Raw genomic sequence first — 19,255 nt, forward strand, 5'->3', positions numbered from 1 at the left:
TTCCACCCCACTGTTTCTCCATCATGATCATCTCAATTCTCCATTCTTCCAAGTTGACACAGAACACCAAGTTAAGCCTTTCTAGTACAGCCACCTCCACCCACCAAAAATGGTAGCAGAGATGAACAAAAAGCCAACAGAATAAGACAATGCCTCTCTTGTATTGCAGCATTCTGCATGCAGTGACTTGCAACAATCAGATCAAAGAGAGAACACAGAGATTAAGTTGCTATCCTGTGTCTGCAATAATTAAGCCATTGAACCACTACAGCGTGGTGTTTGCAGTTATGAATCATACGTTACACTTTAGGCACAGTACAAGAATCGGGAAAGCTCCCATATCCCTTCTTGCCGGAAGGGACAAGTGGCAGATTAAGCCTAGGTAAACTGATGCCTGGCAATAAATAACAGAAGTCATTAAACAACCTCATGGAAGCCACACATGACGCCAATGCACACAGGTACCCTTGCAGCATAAATGAGCAGCATGGGATACAATGGCAAGATGTTTTCCTTTCTCTTTTTCCCAATGTTAGGATGAAAACTTTCTAAGTGGGCACATGATGAATTACTAACAAATATGACATATGGCCCCACAAAAATTATACTAATTTTGTCTTCCTATGCTACCAATGCAATGGGAGTCCTATGGACAATCCAGTTTCTACAGGTTAAAATGTTGCACTTGAGGTGTTAAAAATGCCATTTTCTTTCGTGTGGGATAGGACAAATTTGACAGTTCTTTAGTCACAGCCAAATCTGTTGCCACAGAATGTCATTTCTCTGACGGCCTAGTGAAATTAACCTTCTTTACCTGTCTGGTCGCAGCAAATCAAGCTTTCTGAAATCGTTAAGTGATCGCGACAAAAAGCAGCATTGAAAATTTGCAGTGAAAAGCTAACAGCACCAAACAGCCGAGAAAGAGAAAATAATTGTTTTCGTCACTTCAACTTTCTTATGGTACACAAGATGAAAGAGCAAGCTTACCTGGCCGCAAAGAAGGATACCCACGGAAACCTCAGGTCATGTGTATCCACAAAGACGTTTTGGACAAACACATTTGGGGAACAGCTATGCTGCAAGGAAAAGAAAACTAAAGGTATAGTATGGTATACGGGTGTATTGTTTCAAATAGATATCGGCTATGAGGGATGATGCAGTACAGGCTCAAGCATGCAATTTCAACCATCTGGGCTTCTTTCATGTGCAGTGGCATCTTGCATTTCATCTACATAAGTAACGTAGCCATTGCAGACAGGATCAAACCGACGTCTCAGATTGTGTGATTTTAACTATAACTTTAGACAACATGCAATGAAAGTGCTATCACACCACAACTTCCCAGTGACAGCCACCCTTGGCAACAAAGGGAAGGTTGCAGGAACTGAGTGCTTGCAATTGTAGTTATCCAAATTAATTTTGGCGCTCGTTGATGCATCTGACATCTGAGCCCACTGCTCCCTCCATGGCAATGGTGCAGCTGGCACCATCTTGGAGAAAAAGGAAGACGACCTGCCAAAAATTCATTTACTGTATTCATCGAGACTCTTTCCTCAACTTTCTGACACTGAAAGTTGGCAGCTGTGACAGGAATATGTTTCAACGAATAATGATAATGTACAGCGTTTTAAGGGAGAATTAATAACCACAAATGGTGAACATATTCCTGAGTGCATGAAGAGGGAGCATGGTTCAGCTCTGTAGCTCTCCACGCCAAGTATAGGTGACACATCTCCAGCTCCGTCCGTTCTCTGTATTTGTCTACTTAATGAGGGCATCAGTTCTGGAAGTGGTATGATAAGTAGCATAAGAGAAAGCTCTCGCACCGCTCCCACCCTCCCTGTTCAATCATGTTTGACATGACACTTGAGTGACATTACATGACATTGCATGTTTGTAATACAGGATGCAACACACACGCAGCTACGAACAAGGATGGCACTGGTGAACGCTGTCAACGTTAGGATGCATAAAACCAATTTGCACAAAAAGTAGGAGAATCGATAGCTGCCACTGTAGCCCAATTGGTAGAGCGCCATACGTAAAATTCAAAGGTTGTGGGTTGGATCCCATCTGTGGCATGCAGTTGTTTTTTCTACTTTCTAATTATCTTTTAGGCACAAAGTGCTTACATTATCAATCTTCCATAGACATGAAAAATTATGAAAAAAATTCTTCATCATGCTATCCTTTGGTTTTGCTGACACTTGCCTCTCCTCACAAGGTTATGCTGAATGATATACAGTCACTAATGCAACTGGCTCTTACAAAAAAAAACTGTACTATCCTAGACTGTTGAGAAGTCATTTCAGCAGAAATCCAGGACTTACGTTCAGATAGCGACCAATGTTTCCACAGTTCTTGGCGTCCATGATGTAACAGTACTCCTCATTGAAGAAGCTCCGCGTAGAAGGTAACCGAGGTGGCTGAGACTCTGTGCTCCCAGTGGGGCCATCGACCGTCCCAACTTTGGCCTTGGCACTGCCACTCTTGTCACCTGGTGCCAAACACACATGCACAGAGAAAGAATGAAAACATGTGAAGCATATGAAAGAGAAAGCCAAAATGTTTTGTTTGTTTTTTCTCCCAAATGCATCAATACAATGCACTGGTTCAACACATACATATTTGCACCGTAAGCAAAGTGACAAAACAATGGTGATTTAAGCTCTTTTAATGCTGTGCTCAACACTGAGTCAGTCTGATCACAAGTCTTGTCCACATGTGTGCCACAGACAAACAATCTAGAGTAAAATCTAATTCCTTCGACGCCCATTAATTTGGGAATTTGGATAATTTGAAGCACGTGCCTAGCTGACGCCCCATGTAAGGGTTAAGGCACCGCACGCTCGTTAAAGACATGGGCGATGCTTCTAAATTCATGCCATGTTGCTCCTACCATCAGGTGTGCACACTAGCCAGTCGCGCCATTTCAAATGATGATGGTGAGACGGCATCATGCCATTCCAATGACTTTGCATAGTTCTCCCTCTTGCATCTATGTGGTTCCTCCGCTCGAGTAGGCTAAGCCGTCATGTTTTGAGGATGCTTCACTGCACGGACTGTGGACCATGCAGTGACGCATCCTCAAAACACAATGGGGTCATCGGTGAAGAGGAGGCACACCACTGCTCCTGCATTACACTGCCAAAAGAACCACGGAGAACCACGATTTTGGAGCAAATCTTGCCAAAAAGAAGTTTGCATCGAAGTAATTTCATCTAATGAACGCCGGTACGCCAGCTGTCTGAGGGGAGATTGGTGAGGTGAAATTTCAGGTGAAATCCCAAGAGAAAACGACGGTGTATCCAGATATCGTCGAGTTTTACTTAGCGCACACTCTCGGGAAAGTTGAAGATGTTGTTAATGAGCTCCGCTACCCATTTCATTGTGCAACGCAGTATAAGTGGTACATAACAGCTCCGCTGAGTAGGCATTAGAACAATGACACATTAAGAGTTTTCTCTCTCCCCTCATCTTTCCGCACTGTCAACAAATGCAACTGTCTCTCCATTCTTAATGGTGAACTCCCAAGTTCAGGAGTGCGGTATTAAAAAAAAATGCAACATGCCTCATTCAAAATGAACGTGGCATACAAAGAGCATGTCGTCGAAAGAAACTAAAGGCTCCCGACACGGCAAATCTAGCTAGCACAGCGACAAAGAGGCCCTGCAACTCACCAGTCTGTTTTTTCCGTTTCTTCAGTGGCTTTTCGTTTTCGGACTTTTTTTCAGGCTGGGTGTCTTCTGCTGTATCAAAGAAAAAACGGGAAAAGGATTCAAGCATCGATTAGCAGGCAATAAGTCGCAGCACAATTCCTTTGCACACTGAAGTGGCTTAAATTTTAATGCTCCAAGATGCACAAAGTAAAAAAACCTGTGAACCTTATCAACAAAAATGGTATGATGGCTTTCAAGGGCAAGAAGAATGCCTACTTACTACAGCTGAACCCCATTAAAAGAGGCACTGATTAACAGACAATCGGGCATAAGACACACCATTCACCCAAATGGTTGGCTACCCTATGACTAGGTGTTGTGTCCACTAGTCTGAAGAATATAGTGAAAATTGTCTATTATGTTACATTGCAGTATGAAAGACAAATCTATCTGGTAAATGGAAAGAAAGTGCTCAGCTGGTGTTGCTGACATAAAAAAGTGTGCCTAGAAAGCGAAACATAGCCAAGCCACGGCCAAAACAAATGACATAAAAACAGAAGTGGTTCTGCTCTGGCGAGGACAAACTGCTTTCTTTGCTATTCAACCAGTTTCAACTCCACTCAGAAACACCTCATTTGCTTTTCATTATTTTTCGTCTGAGTAGCAACATTCACAGACTTGCTACTCAAAGCCGCTGTTACCCTTTGTAAACAAGCATAAATTTCTGAGGGATATTTTTGCTAGTGTTGTTTAGTAGTTTTGGCCGCTTCTAGCACGGTGGTTACTTTTAAGATTTTGTGACGCTTTTTCCTAGTAGTGTTACAAACACATAACTTAGTTGCGAATCGCTAGTTGCGGTGCTACGTCGCGTCGCGATCGCTGCATATACAGTTTGCCAACATGTGCAGCTTTGGCACAGTGGCTATGAGGCTCTTGGCTAGATTTTCAAGCTGGGAGAGGCTGTGTTGAACAGCATCAATGCAGCCATGAGGCAGACTAAGATTTACAACTATTTCAGCAGTAAATAAACATAAAAAAGTTATAAGGTGTGGTCAGTGTGGTGGTCCACCAAGGAAATGCAGTATGTAAATGAAACTAATAATAACACTTGTGCGACATGGTGTACCGTTCGTTTTTGCATATTTTAACAATAGGATGCTTACGCCGAAATAAGGTATGGCTAGAAAATGTACACGTGGTACCCTGCTTATGAAGGACCTCTTATACAAGAGACAAAAACTGCTCCCCAGTGCATGTCTCTTATAAAAGGGCTCAACTGTACCAGATTTTATTTGTATGTGCAGGTTATGCAGTACAAAGTGCATCAATTTTCTCTTTCAAATACAGTAACATAAAAGCTGCACAAACTTGGAAATGAAATATCTAAAAGGGACAACCACTACTACATTATTATGCAGCACCAAGGCACAGGATACAAAATTATCAAGTGACCATCATGCCAAGAAAACCTGCTAAAAGCCAAAAACACAGCCAATCTTCTTCCATCAGAATGCGAATAGTATTTTTGCAGAAGGTAATTGAATACTCCAGTATCGAACTAAATATAATTAGTTCATCTGTAAGCCAAATTTAACATAAATCAAATAATGAATAATGAAAATATTTGTGAAACAGCTGAAAGCCAGCCGCAATGTTGTAACAAATAGAGTTAAAGCTGTAGCTGTTGAAAGATACAAAAACTGATCACCGTAACATACCTTTTTACCTGACACCAAGTCGATATATTGACCCAAGATCATCATTTGGTGTTCCTCAGAAAGTTAACTTTTGTGAGTGAAAATGATGGAAAACAAAATAGTGCCACATCTTAAGTCATACAAGGAATGAGAGTTATGAGCAATGGCTTCTTAATATCAGTCATTTTGCTGCAGTGTAAGGACGCATGTTTGGGCATTCTGGACGCCACCACATGAATGGAGCACGTTGTGGAGCTGAACGCATGGACCAGACATGGCAGCATGCTCTGTGACATAGGATCAGTCCAGACTTCTCTACAGCGGTTAAAGACCACTATGACTTGCATGATTCATGTTTATGTCTGTTACTGGAAAATTTTTCAACTATCCGAGACCTTATTCTATTCTTTTTTTAACATTTTTTTTTTTACCACACTATCCAATTCGATCAGCAAAGTGAATAACAGGACATTTGATTCTGTATTAAAGATTTCCAATATTTGCACATCCTTTTTGCATCTAATGAAATTTCTACTCCCTCCTAGTTTACCAGGTGAAGAGAATAAAATGGCATAATGACCTGCTTGGTCACAAGGTTTGCTTTCTTCGGTGCTCTTGGAGTCCAACGACTCCTCGCCTGTAGACTTCTCTGGCGAGCTCTCCTTGGCTTTGCTTTTGGAAGTAGTGCTCTTTTTCTTGAGTTTCTTGCTTGGCTTCTGGCTTCCGTCATTGCTACCGCTGTCCCCATCCTCATCATCGTTGGCCTTGTTGCTGTCAGAGGACTCATCGGCCAGCGATTCAATCTTCTGTTTACACAGCCTCGAACTTGGCTGCCTGAAGAGAAGCAAAGACACACACACCCTCAGGACAACACACTGCAGTGTTTAGCAAAACACACACGATGAACCTGAGCACTGTCAAGCTGTGCAGACACCTAACCTCAAACAGCTAGGCACAGATAATTTTTTTTAACTAGAAGTAATATCACAGAATGGAGCCACCGGCCTCCCTTCACTGCATATACTTAAGGCCACTTAAGGCCACATTCAAAGCAGCAGTGACCAACCTCTTGTTTACATAACCTGGCCTTGCTTTTACTTGTGCATTTATGAATGTGCCTGTTCACAGACTCACTCAGAGTTTCCAAATGAACATGTTTTCTTTTTAACTTTACAATATGCTTTGGTTCTTCCTATTAGTAACATCACAAACCCTTTCCCTTCTCCATTCTCATTGGGCCTAGGTGGTAAAATTAAATTGAATGAACCAGCACCAACCATGGCTGAATTCAGAAGGAACTGTACAAAGGGTTGCAAACAGATATCGGTGAACACTATCCTTTTCGAACTCCTTTCTCCCTTTCTATGCATGACAACTAATATGCTTCACTACAGTTCTTTATTTAAACACTAAATTTCCTTGTTCTATTCCTATGCTTCAGGACAAATATGTGCAGTTGGACCCCTCAGAAAGCCCTCGAGAACTAAATTCTCACTGCAACGAAGAAATCCGGTTTCCATAGCAAATGAGCATAGAGTTCAATTCACTTGCCCTCCTTTCAACAGCGATGAGTTTTTAAAAAGCAGTCTTTCATTAACGAAAGTTTGATCTGTAACAGTTTTCCAGCACATGAGGCAGCTGGGTACCCAGAAGTAGCAAAATTACAAAGGCATCCAGACACAAGCATTCTCACGGCCATTAATGTTTACATTTGGTTAGTCGGATAATGATGATAGCAGCAATTTTTTTTGCGTTCACCAAAAATAAAGCTCTGCTAGCACTATCTACAGGCAGCGATACAGGCATGTTACGTTTCACGTCACGACACTGCCGGCCGCCGTTAAAGGTACTTCCTGGCTGCCTACCACCGCGCAATCTCGTCGTCCGCCGTAAACACACCAAGACTGCCCATGCCTTTCTTATGTCGAGTGTTTTGTGCGGCCTGTCAGAAATAAGCTGCCCCTGATAAAAAAGTCCAAGATTTTGATGCTTCAGGAGAAGTCTGATCATTGCTGAAGCTGTGAAAGGCAACAACAGGTCTGATATTGCAAAGTCATGAAGCTCCTGTATAGCAGTGTGGAGCAGAGCAAATAAATGAATTCTTTTTCCAATAAATTTTGGTTTTGTGATGTAATCAGTGTGAATACTTGGTCATTTTCGCAATAAAGTTCTCACGAAAAAATTCCTTCTCCAATGGTTGTACTACTGCAACGTTTGACTGTACCTCAATAGAATCCTTCTCTAGATGCCTAAATTTTCAAGCTTTAGTTTTTAGCTTCAAGCCTTATCTTAGCCTCATCATTTATCTCTCATCAGTCGACACTTTTAAAACAATACATCCACTTACGACAATATTGAGAAAATCGGAAAATCCGATTGTTATAAGTAAATAACACACCCACATATTTTCCCATGTATTTATGCTTGCCTACTTGCCATCAATGAGTGAACTGGGTTGAACAATGTGATTCATTGCAAAGGGCACTGAACACTTAATTACGAGATACATAAATAGCCATAAAATAACTTGAGCATGCTTAAAAAAGTTGAAATTTTGCACTCACTTTAGCGGCAGCTCAAGCTTGACAACTGCTGTGAGCATCGCTACCAGTAGCGCATACGCTGGTGGCAGTCCTTATTGCATGCATGAAACCGATCAGTGACTGCAGGACATCCCCAGCCTTGATAACTGTTAAAATCGTAGAGTTGCCCGTACTATTTTGCGAGGCTTCCAATTTTGAAACTCTGCCCGAAAATTCTGATCAATCTGCAGTTTCATCTCGAGCGCAATCATACTGTCATCTTGGTTGGCACCATCTTCCATGGACACATAAACGGGCAACGGTAATGGCTATACGGCTACGCCCTTTGCAAGGTGACAGGCAGCGATTACGCTGATAAAAGCGCTCCTTTCTTCAATGAAAAAAAGTGCTTGCTTGGCCGGTGCCGACCAAGTGCAAGGCAATATGAAACAGCAGCTTCATCGAGATTTCTCGCAGGGTTCCAAGGTTACAAGCATCACTGAAATATAAGGGCTTTCAGAGTCGACATTTTTGCTAATCATCAAGGCTGAGATGTCCTGCAGTCTAAGTCACCCATCGGTTTTGTGCATGCTAAAGGACTGTAGCCAGTGTATGTGCAACTGAAAGCAACAATTGTCAATTTCAGGTGCCACTGAAGCAAACGTGAATTTTCTACTTTTTTAAGCATGCTGAAGTTCTTTCTGGCTCTGTAATAAAGCCCTCGGCACTCTTTAAAGGGCCACTGTCCAGGGAAGGACCTTTTAGGCGAAGGAGCCCAGTGTTTCGATCAGGTACCGGAGATAGTCTGTGCAAAATGCTACAGTGACATGCGCACCGCAAAGCAACGAAAATACAAATCAAAGCTCTCTCATGCTCTCCTTCAGGAAGCCAGCTTCCCCGTTTCCTGCGCTGGCCCGTCGAGCCACAGTAATGACGTACTTCACGCGAATGACGTCCATTGGTCCGTCTCGCTGTCTGAGGGTGAAGGATGGGTGTCTACCACTCGCTGCGCGCTTTTCTCTTGCCACGGCCTGACTGAATTCAGAGGTGCGAGCTCCCTCGCCCGTTTTCTTTTTTTTTTTTTTGTGCAGGCGGAGTGCTACGCCCCACCTCCCGCCAAACGCGGAGGAGGAAGGGGAATTTATCTTGCGGAGGCTAGACGACCGAGTAGGACAGTGAAAAGCCTTTGCAAGGGAACGGAAGGAGAGAAACATGACAGAATTGGGTGATTGTGGTGGCTGTAACTGCGTTATTAGCTACTCTTTTCAAAAACATTTTGCGGCCTTGCGTTCTGGGGACGAAGTCTCACAGTCACCGGGGAAGAAAATATTTTCGACCGGAGGGTGGACAGTGGGCCTTTAATATGACTCGCATCATGCTGGTAAGTAGATAAGCCTGCATGCATGAGAAAATAATGAGAAAATACAACTTTTGCCAGTCCAGATACAATGATATATTAATCATATTTTCAAGTTCTCTCAATATCCTTATAAGTGGACTGCACTTTACGTGCACATGTGCAGAGTGACACATGAACGTGCACAGGTTGCGGGCGTGAACTAAGACCGTCTACTACAGCTTTGAACAGTTTAATTTTCCTTAATTATAAGTGCTTCGAAAATGTTTAAAGTTCCAAATGCCACTCTTCATAAAACATCGAATTGAATACTACATTATTGACTTCAATATTTGAAACATTTCAATATTTGCACAACCCCAGCTATTATGTACAGTACGGTCCACTGTTAAAGGGAACATGAGACCGCGTTGCTGCCGCGCTATACAAAGCAAGAGGGCCAGAAACAACTGATCGCATAAGGTACATGCACAGCAAGCGGGACCGACTGCTCTTTCCAGGCGTGCACTTAGTGTCATCAAATCAAGCCAGTGGTCGGCGGCAGCGCTTAGCAAAGTGTTTAGGCCACGCTATTTCATGTTTTCTTCAACAGTGGACCATACTGTACACTATAACACTGGCACTGTGGAGCACCAGGTGGTTGAGTGTATAATTACCTGGGAACATCAGCACCGCCAGAGCCAGAGTCATAATCACTGTCAGACACTCCTTCACGAATTTCGTCCTCACTGAAAGAAAAAAAAAAATCATTTATCAGTTCAAAGGCATTTCACAAAGTCCATATGCAGTAGAAGCCTACTATAGTAAACTCGCACATAGTAAAAACTGACATAGTAAAGTGAAACTGAAGTCTCGCTTCATCTTCAATAGACGACTGCACATTTTCCCCCATTATAGTAGACATTTTGGTAAAAAGCGGTTATAGTAAAGAGTGTCTGGCCACAGTGACGACTTTCCATCAAATAACATCACCGCATGCATGCTACCTAGGGTCACGAGGCAATTTAAAAAAAAGAGAAAAGAAAGAACAGCGTTTCTTAAATGGCTTTACCACCAGTCTTCGCAGCACTAAGGAGAAACCAACTTTACGTGGACCTTAGAGCAGTGACTGAAAGCATGCAGAGCGTAGGAATAAAAAAAAAAAAGTAAAGCTGTCTACAAACATGGAAAGAAGGTGGCGTGGTCCGTTCAGAAAATGAAATAAACCATAAGTGCAGTGAGAAATAGGGAAGGCAAGAAACGGGCGAACATTCGCAGCACAGTGCAGCATGAAGCACGAGGCAGCTGTGGCAAGAAGTGGAGGCTCGGAGGAGGGAGGGAGGGGGGGGGGGGGGGGGGGGGCAGTTTTGCAGTGCTTGACTGTCGCACACATTTCTCATCTACTGCCTTTTAAAAGACAAAAAGAGTGGAAGATGACGCCGTGTTCATGCAGGGCTTTAGTTTTCACATGAAATCAACTTGATTTTATTCATAGCCACGTTGCCCTTATGCTTGAGAGGTACATCCACAAGATGTGAACATATTAGTGGCATGAAGAGGTGATAAGAGAGACGTAAGGCATTTTAGAGCTCTTTTTAATCAGGCAACAAGACATGTTCAGTAAGTAGGCACTTAATCACCAGACAGCATTTTCATGGCCACGTCCTCACCTGCAACCCTTTGTAATGTACATCTGTACCCTGGGGGTATTATTTATAAATAAATAAATAGATATATAGATGAATAAAACTGATATAGTAAAGACCATGATATAGTAAAGATTTTGCCAGTCCCAGTTACTTTACTATAAAGGAGTTTTATTGTAAATTACATCTAAGCACAATATTTGGCCTGTCTGTTTCCTGGCCTTAATGCATGTAATAGTCCATTTGTACTTCTGTGTTATAGCCACAGTTTTCCAGATGATATACCATAAAAACCTGTGTAAAATATGAACCCGCATACAATACGAGGCATAATTTCGGATAGCAGAAATGAAAAAAGTTTACATCAATATATCATGCAAGCGAGACAAGACCAGCAAAAATATTTATTTGCACTGCCTTTCACGGTTGCCTCATGCAACGTACGCACTCCGCACTTTCACGTCCAACGCCGCCCTGCACCAGGTATCGAATAGTGCCACAAACCTTCAAATGCTGGTGCTGGCGTTCACTCCCCTTCCCCTGCTGACATGCGCACTATGAGAAGGAGAACAGCTCGCATTTGCCCTAGCAATCGCGGGAGCCCCATGGTCCATCCCCAAGGTCCTCCGGTTGTTCTAACACCAGTAGGCTGCTTCCAACTCGAACGCAGGACAGCAGCGCACGAGCTGCTAGCAAGGATGCACCGCACTCCCACCTCTTTGCGTTTAGAGCACCATGCGCAGGTGCGTGGCGTGTGCACCCAGGAAGTGTTCTCGGATTCGAGATTTTCGTGGCTGTCGTCGTCTGGTATGTGTATAGTCTGCCAAGAGTCCTTTGCTAGAGAAATCTTTCTGTATGAGCTCTTCTTCTGTGCTTCTAAATGCGTTCGGCATCCTGCATTTTTCGAAAGCGCGACCGACGCACTCCTTGGGAATACTGGCCAGGCATCCGCGATTCTACTGTAGGGCATGACCAGCATGGGCCCTGCAACATGCCGAGTGATCCTTTCACCATCCCTATAATGTGAGAGTTGCAATCGACCACCTTCTAGTCGCGTGTGCATCACAGGGTCACCGTGGTGAAACCGAGACCACTGAAAGTAAGCTCACGTCACCATTAGAAAGCACCACCTCTAGGTGGAAGCCTGATGCTGACAGCACCAATTAATAATTGGGCCGGAACTGCGAATTTCGACAGCAATTTGTTCAGATCTGTATATAATATGAGGCGAAACCTGGCATGATAAGACGAATGATGCGATAGCTGCGTACATGACCACCACAGCCCTGCTTTAACCAAGCCTACGAATGTGCTTGCGTAGCCTAACTGTAGTGTTTCTGACTCTGCACCCGAGAGCATCAGAATGCTGATTCTTAATCCACCTCCCTACTTTAGGTGAGCAACACCAGTTGGCAGCTCCTACCAACTTTCTGGTATCATGTGGTCTCTTAAGTTGTACAAATCACTGAAGAATCAATGCGGCCCGGTCATGCCAGCTGCCAGCTAACCTTAACATCTAACACATTTTTCACTCAGCACCCACATCAAATATTCTGAGTAATGGGAAATTTAACGTTATCACAATGAAACATGAGCTTGAAAGCTCATCCCAAAAACAATATTGTTTTACACAAGATTAAATGGCATATTTAGAATCTGCATACAGAAATGTATGTTGCTGAAAGATTTCCTACTTGCGACTAAACACCCAAGTGCCTCCCCTTAAGATGAACTACTAATAAAGACAACAATGTTTCTAGTCCCTTTCAAGTTTGTTTTAACAGAGGTAAATTGATTTTATGCCGCAAAATACTTCATACGCAAGGACCATATGCTGAAAATGCTTCAGGCTTACTCTACGCTCTCGTCAGTGTCCTCTTCGTCTGAAGCTCCCACGACGTCACTCTCATAACCTTCTTTCTGCCTCTCCACCACTTCAATGTGGTCCAACTCGGCAAGGTATTCATCACCATACTGGTTGCCATCCTGTACAATGCATGCAGAACAAGTAAGAATTGCTCAAATAGAGTGCGAAAGATAACATAAGAACTGCATTTTATGTCTTACTCAGCTTGCATTTCCAACCAGACACAAAGCACACTTTGCCCAACACAGTTCTTCAACCAGGAAATTAATCTACTTACGCTGGAGGCAAGAAGCTTATAAATGAACTCGCCCAACACACATTCAGCGTGGCATGATTACTGTATATATATAGGCATCTTAACAAGGAAAAGTCCTGGTTACTTTACAAGTAATTTTAGAAGGTTCGGTTTGGTTTATAAGGTTTAAAGTCCAAATGCGACTCAAACTATAAGACTAAAAAAAACCAGCAGTAAAAGCTGTTCCAAAAACAGTATTCACTATGACACACAGCCTGATCAGCCTTTGTGTATTGGTTTTGCAGGGCTCCAAGTCCCATGATGGGCCGAAACACCATCACCAATCCACAGTCTCGAAAATAAAACCATGCAACCACATAAATACCTTAACACTCGGGCTGTGTGGGCGCTGGCTCTGCGGCTGATAATTTTGCCGTATGCATTTTCTCGACTCTGTGGCCTAGATGAACAGTTTCCAAGTTCTAACTAGCCGTTTTAAGCATCGATGTTATGCACACCAATTTCTTTTGGGCCAACTGTAAGTATGTTTTTATGTACCGATTTTATGCAAAGCCCTGCACACTGCCCGATGTTTAAGGAAACACCTAAATGTGAAGTAGATCAGTAATAAGCCAGTAGTTACCCTTTAGCACCCACCCAAGTGATGCCGGACGGCTACAAAGGAAACCTTTTACTTGGGGAGAAATTTGTCCCGATTTTTTTACCACCACCTGCAGAGAACAGTCTTTCTAGCAACTGAAATAGCTGGCATAGCTTGCAGATGGTGGGGCGGAATTGATCAACGATATGCAGTGGGAAAGACGTTGATACAATGCACGAGTAAATCCCACGAGGTGTAAGGTATTCCTCATCAGCGTCCACCCAAGCAGAGACATGCGGGATTTGTCGATCAGCTGTCACTTCATTCACCCCCGTTATAACCACTCGATCTACCAATCACCCTGGGCCCGTATTTAGAGTTTGCGTCGTTTGCAGAAATGTTGCTTTCGTCCTCATCTAATTGGTGGAAATGGCGGGACTGGAAGTGGTGACCACCGAACAGACATCCGGTTCTGGCGTTTCCACCAATCAGACAATGAGGGTGAAAATGACACTTCTGAAAATGAAGCAAACTCAGAATACGGGGCACTTGTTAGGTTGTTAGCTCAGTCGGCAGCAACTGCCCCGGAGAGGAGGTGGTCTCTGGTTCAAACCCCAGACCAAAGCGAATTTTAGCATGATGGGTTAAGAAGACCTGGCACAATTGGTTGTGGTTGTGGACATAATTCAAGAACAAAACAACAGAAATAATTCTGTAAAATAAAACTTCCAGTGTTAGGGACCGAGCCCAGGTCTTCCGCGTGCCAGAAAGGCGCACTACACATTGGCCACAAAAGGTCGCTGGTAAGGGCCTAGTGAATGCGTTGTGGTGCATGGGGCACACTAGCATGCAACGGCGTAGTATGTCGTACACTGCAATTCATGCAAGAATACTGTGGAGAAGGCACTATTGAAGGCCTTAAGGCAAAGCTTAAGCGACCTCAAAGTTTTTTTTTTCTCAATTAAACGGTTTCTGAGAAAACTGTAGTTGTTTTCTTTTTTTTCTTTGCAGTTGTATGGCTGCACATGTATATGATTATATTAACGCAACTTCAGGAGACTGCCATTTTGAAAATTTCATGGTGTTTTGTAGCAAATTCAGAACAGGAAATTCCATAACATAGGAGGTTAGCATGCCTTGAATAGTAAAAGTGCAGTGCAAATAAAATCTAACAGCACATACTATTTTCAAACTACTGAAAATTTCAAAACTAGCACAGCCTTTGCGGTGAACCCCTTTAGTAAATTTGCGAGTATCTAGCAGCCCCGAGGCCGCTGGCTATACTCAAACCATAATGCCATCGCTGCAGTATCTGCACAAAATTGGCCCATGTTCAACAAACACTCACTTCATTGGCAGCCTGCTCAGTGAGCAACTGCCCGGAGTAGACGCAGATGAAGCTCCCCTGGGGAAGGTCATCGAGGCAGCGGATGCCCCAGCCACGTTTCTCTGTCTTGAACACCTGAAGGCGGCAGCGCAGGCCGTTCTGCACTACCCGATTGAAGCAGCGCCGGGAGCAGCGGCACTTGGCGTTGCACTCGTACACGCCCGAGACATGGGGCTCCAGCAGCCGTCGGTGGTGGTAGCCCGCATTGGGATTCCGGCCACTGGTCAGAGCCTCTGTTGCACTCACAGTCAACTGCTGGCAGCTGCACTTGTCGCGATCCTGCATGCAGCAGCAGCAGTAAGGTTGAAGCGCTCCAACAAGCTTGAAATGGGGAAAAGCACCATTCGCTCTCTGCAGTGCGTTCGATGGAACTAAAGTTAATTCAGGAGAAAATTTTTATCTGTTCCTGGGGCTGTCAATGAAATTATGGTAACGGCTAAAACATGTGGCTCAGCTGTACTTTGCCGCTTGCAAACTACAGGCTTCGAACATTAAATGTGGCTGTGCCATGTGAAATGGAGACATATGCGCATAGGAGAGGCCCGACAAGCGGGGGGCCAAGGATACGAGATATGAAGATGCTAAGCTTCACATAGTGAACATTTGCAGACCTGCCCGTAAGACCATCATGCTCCGCCCAAAAGTTGTCTAAATTCTAAAATTGCTTGCTAAAATTCTAAAACTCCACACCCTACCTTCAACCAATAAACAAAGTCATTATGCACTCAGTCAAGTTGCCGTACAAAGCAAGGTTGGTAGAACGTCTGTTTCTCGACAGGCAGCAAGACTGTACTATAGTAACTGATGCGAAGTTTGCTGTTCAGGTGATTTCAGATGTCTGGAATGGCCTGAGAAGTGAAGCTGTGAAAAACCATTTCAGACAAGCAGGCTTTAAATGTGGTGACATGAGGGCCCATATATGGATACTGTGGCAAGCTTCCTTAAAGATGAAGCTTGGGCGAGCATCCAAAAGACTGCTGAGGTACCAGAATCTTGAGGAATTCATATTTGCAGATGTGGATCTTGTGTGCTTCCAAAGAGCTTACAGAATGTGCAATTCTCGCACAAGTAAATGGCACATGTGCCATAGAGGATGACTAAGAGGACATTTTAGAGGAAAAGTGTCAGCATCTGAGGGTGACAAGCAAGTAAGAGTGCTTCAAAGGTATTAGAGCAATAGGAAAGCTTGCAAAGGGAAGTGCTTTACCTCCAGAATTTGGGAAGGAATACACTCTGCACTCACAAAAATACATGCTTGTATGAATAACTTCTTTAAGCTTTCCTGAACAATTTCTTGTTAATGCGTGTAAATGCATTTATATGCTGATGTGCAGTAAACTGATCAACACAGTGCTTTTAGAAATTTTGGTTACAAGAGACTTTGCTTACAAGAGACATCTTTTTCAGGTCCCTTGAGTGTCTCTTGTAATAAGGTTTTAATATGAAAAAAAAAAAAAAAAAAAAAAAAAACTGAAGCCAAATTTAACATCCTGCTGCTGAAAGGGCTAGTATTTACACTCATTCCTACACCTCGAAGGGTAACTCCAGGGTATTTTTCACAGCGTTTTGAGGTCACATCATCACATCGCATTCCTGTCTCCAAAGCATAAAGAGATTTTTCAATGCTCTCTTACAGTGGCTGAACAAGTCCAAACTTCATCCATGGCCAGAAATGATGCTGTGGCTGAGTTTGTGACATCACAAGCATAAAACCCACACAAAGGACAAACTCTAAGGCTTGTTATTAGCTTGTCTTAGATATTTTATGAACAGAGTTGACATTTTTGGTTGCTCCTTTAGCCACTCAGCACGTGATTGAAAGTTTTTCCACAACTGGTCTGTAACATGTCCTTGTTCAGCCACTGTAAGAGAGCATTGAAGAATGGCTTTATGCTTTGGAGACAGGAATGCGATGTGATGATGTGACCTCAAAACGTAAAAAGACCCCTGGAGTTACCCTTCAAGGTGTAGGAATGATTGTAAATACTAGCCCTTTCAGCAGCAGGATGTTAGGTTAGTCTTCAGGTTTCACAGTGCTGCCCACAGAAATCACTTGAACTGAGGTCATAAAAATTTCAAGCTTTGTAATGCTCCACAGCTGTAAACCATGGTGGAAACAATCAGTACAGGCAGAAGAACCTACAGTAAGGTTTAGTTATGATAGGTGAATTAAAAAGAAACACACAATTAAGAGACTTGCAATAGCTGAAAAATGCTTCACTTGAAAGAGCACAGCCCCCTACTGCAGTATAAACAAATGAATAAATTTACCCGGCAATCATCTTCACAGTCGCAGCCACAGAGGAATTCTTCATCGAGGTTGAGGCCCACTCCTTTTCCAGCATAGCGCTCAGATGAGTACTCAACAAATGTAGGAAATGTGTCATCAACACTATTTACACATGGGACGATCACCTGAAAGCACAAAAAATATCCGTTCAGATTCGACAGCAGTTAGAAATGTTGAGTGACACAGGAAAAATCATGTGTCCTTGCCATTTGGTGGCCAAGGTAACAGCCACCTGCAGTTTTAACCTCAAGTAATTTAGACCTCATGCATTTAAAACCACTCCTACGTGCTTGCACAGCGTTTTTGTATTCACAAGGACGCAGCGGAAGGGGTGGAGATGGGGAAGGGCGAAGAAAGGAGAAGAAATTGTTTAACTTGTCGCGAGTAGCTAAACTGCCCCACAAGGGAAGGCACAGAGAAAGAAATGAGAGCAGAGAGAAAATAATGTCTTGGCCGCCGAAGGCTGTGGACAAATTTTGAAAACCTGGGGCTTTTGCATTGACATTACATTGACATCGGGTGGTCCAATTTTCCATGGTTCCCATCTTGCGATGAGGAATAGGAAGTTTGCCGTCTATGAAAACTGTGTAAAACGGTTTTCTATCATCGTTGTATAGTCACCTGCTCAAACACTCCCATAACGAAGTTAACCTGCTCTGCACTTAAGATTCTAGTGCAAATAATGCAAAAACCAAAGAACCAAGGCCTATACCCCATTTCTTTCGTGCCGTTTGTGTTTTTAGTGCCATACTCTCACGTCATAAATTACCACCATGCCTAGAATTGCATCCTTGTCAGGGCCAATTAGGTTGCAGTAAAAAAAGCCTGCATTACCATTTTAGAATGTTACGAAATTAAAGTGCTTCAGTACCCCTTCAACTGCTTTTGCTACATAGTTGTTGCATTAAATAAAAAGCACTCGAACTTATTTGAATATAGGGTGCATAATTACCTGTTCTTTGCCGTAAGTCAGGTCTTCAATACAAGTCTTTATAACCTCTGGCTTGAACTCGTAAAATGTGTTGACAGCGCCGTCAAAGCAAAAAAGGTCCACAGTCAGAAGAGACTCGCTGAGTTTCAAGAATTGAGCAATTTCTTCAATGTTCCGCAGCCGCCTTCCACAGGGTGCAATGTAGCACACTTTTCGTTTGTTTTTCTTTTTTATCTTCAAGACTTGCCTGCAAACAACAATGTGCCTAACTGTAGGTTAAGGCATCTCAACTCCGGGGTGCAGTCGCTACAGCACAAAGAAATGACTGTCACAATACAGCTTGCCTGTAAAACACCTGCAACTGCGATTCCATACTCGTCCCTGTAAACGATCAAGCGTCATACCATTCAGCTCAAACCCTAAAATATATATATATATACCCTGCCTTTGGAAACCAATTTTATCAAGAAATAGAGCATAAATAAGCAAGGAGAATGAACAGAAGCAAAACACATGTTCAGTGAAGCGATACCCAAGGGAAGTTTCACAAACTGCACTAAGTCACACATTAAGTGCTAGTAACAATTGGTTCACTTCCAAATTAAACACAATACTAATGATTAATAAGAGCACCCAACTGATTTTGTAGACTCCAATAATTTGGACGTGCACAATATCTCTCGACTCTGTTAGGAAGTCGTCGGGCACCTCAGAGACTTGTGCACATCTGCAATTTTTCCAACTCTGTAAAGCCTGGAAGTTTTTTTTTCTTAGACTATGTCCCCAGCAGGCAACACTGCAGGTTGCTCGCTGCCAAGGAATGAGGAATTTTGGATTTGATGAGCAGATTGATAAAGCCTGGACAGGCATGGCAATTGTGTACCAAATTATTGCCGCTCGTGACAATGGCACGCAAAGCTTTTTTCTTTTTAAGGTCCGTGCACTGTTCTCTTGTGCAGCAACCCCTGCGCAGGGAACAAAACTTGCGAAGGCAAGTGCACGATCGCACCCGTAGTGCGGCCAAGAGCGAAAAATTGGTCGGGCAGTGTACCATTAAGATAAGACTAATATTGGTGGGACACTT

The 19,255-nt window shown here is 43.2% G+C and overlaps 1 protein-coding gene across 8 annotated transcripts in view; it reads right to left on the minus strand.

Moving 5' to 3' along the window:
* Positions 1–19,255, minus strand: part of egg (SET domain bifurcated histone lysine methyltransferase eggless) — a 159,562-nt gene that overhangs the window by 16,950 nt on the left and 123,357 nt on the right. For 7 of the 8 annotated variants that reach the window (XM_084601773.1, XM_084601772.1, XM_084601774.1 and 4 more), the window contains 9 exons: positions 18,193–18,418; positions 17,222–17,365; positions 14,912–15,229; positions 12,716–12,846; positions 9,892–9,963; positions 5,937–6,190; positions 3,681–3,749; positions 2,331–2,497; positions 988–1,076 (listed from right to left, as the gene is read on the minus strand). In XM_084601773.1, the coding sequence (XP_084457899.1) occupies positions 988–1,076; positions 2,331–2,497; positions 3,681–3,749; positions 5,937–6,190; positions 9,892–9,963; positions 12,716–12,846; positions 14,912–15,229; positions 17,222–17,365; positions 18,193–18,418 (1,470 nt within the window). The remainder of the gene's footprint in view (positions 1–987; positions 1,077–2,330; positions 2,498–3,680; positions 3,750–5,936; positions 6,191–9,891; positions 9,964–12,715; positions 12,847–14,911; positions 15,230–17,221; positions 17,366–18,192; positions 18,419–19,255) is intronic. The other variant, XM_084601778.1, reaches the window with a different exon arrangement.

This window comes from Amblyomma maculatum, chromosome 4 (assembly GCF_055883805.1).
Source record: "Amblyomma maculatum isolate TAMU_Amacu chromosome 4, ASM5588380v1, whole genome shotgun sequence".
In the NCBI taxonomy this organism is placed as follows: Eukaryota; Metazoa; Arthropoda; class Arachnida; order Ixodida; family Ixodidae; genus Amblyomma; species Amblyomma maculatum.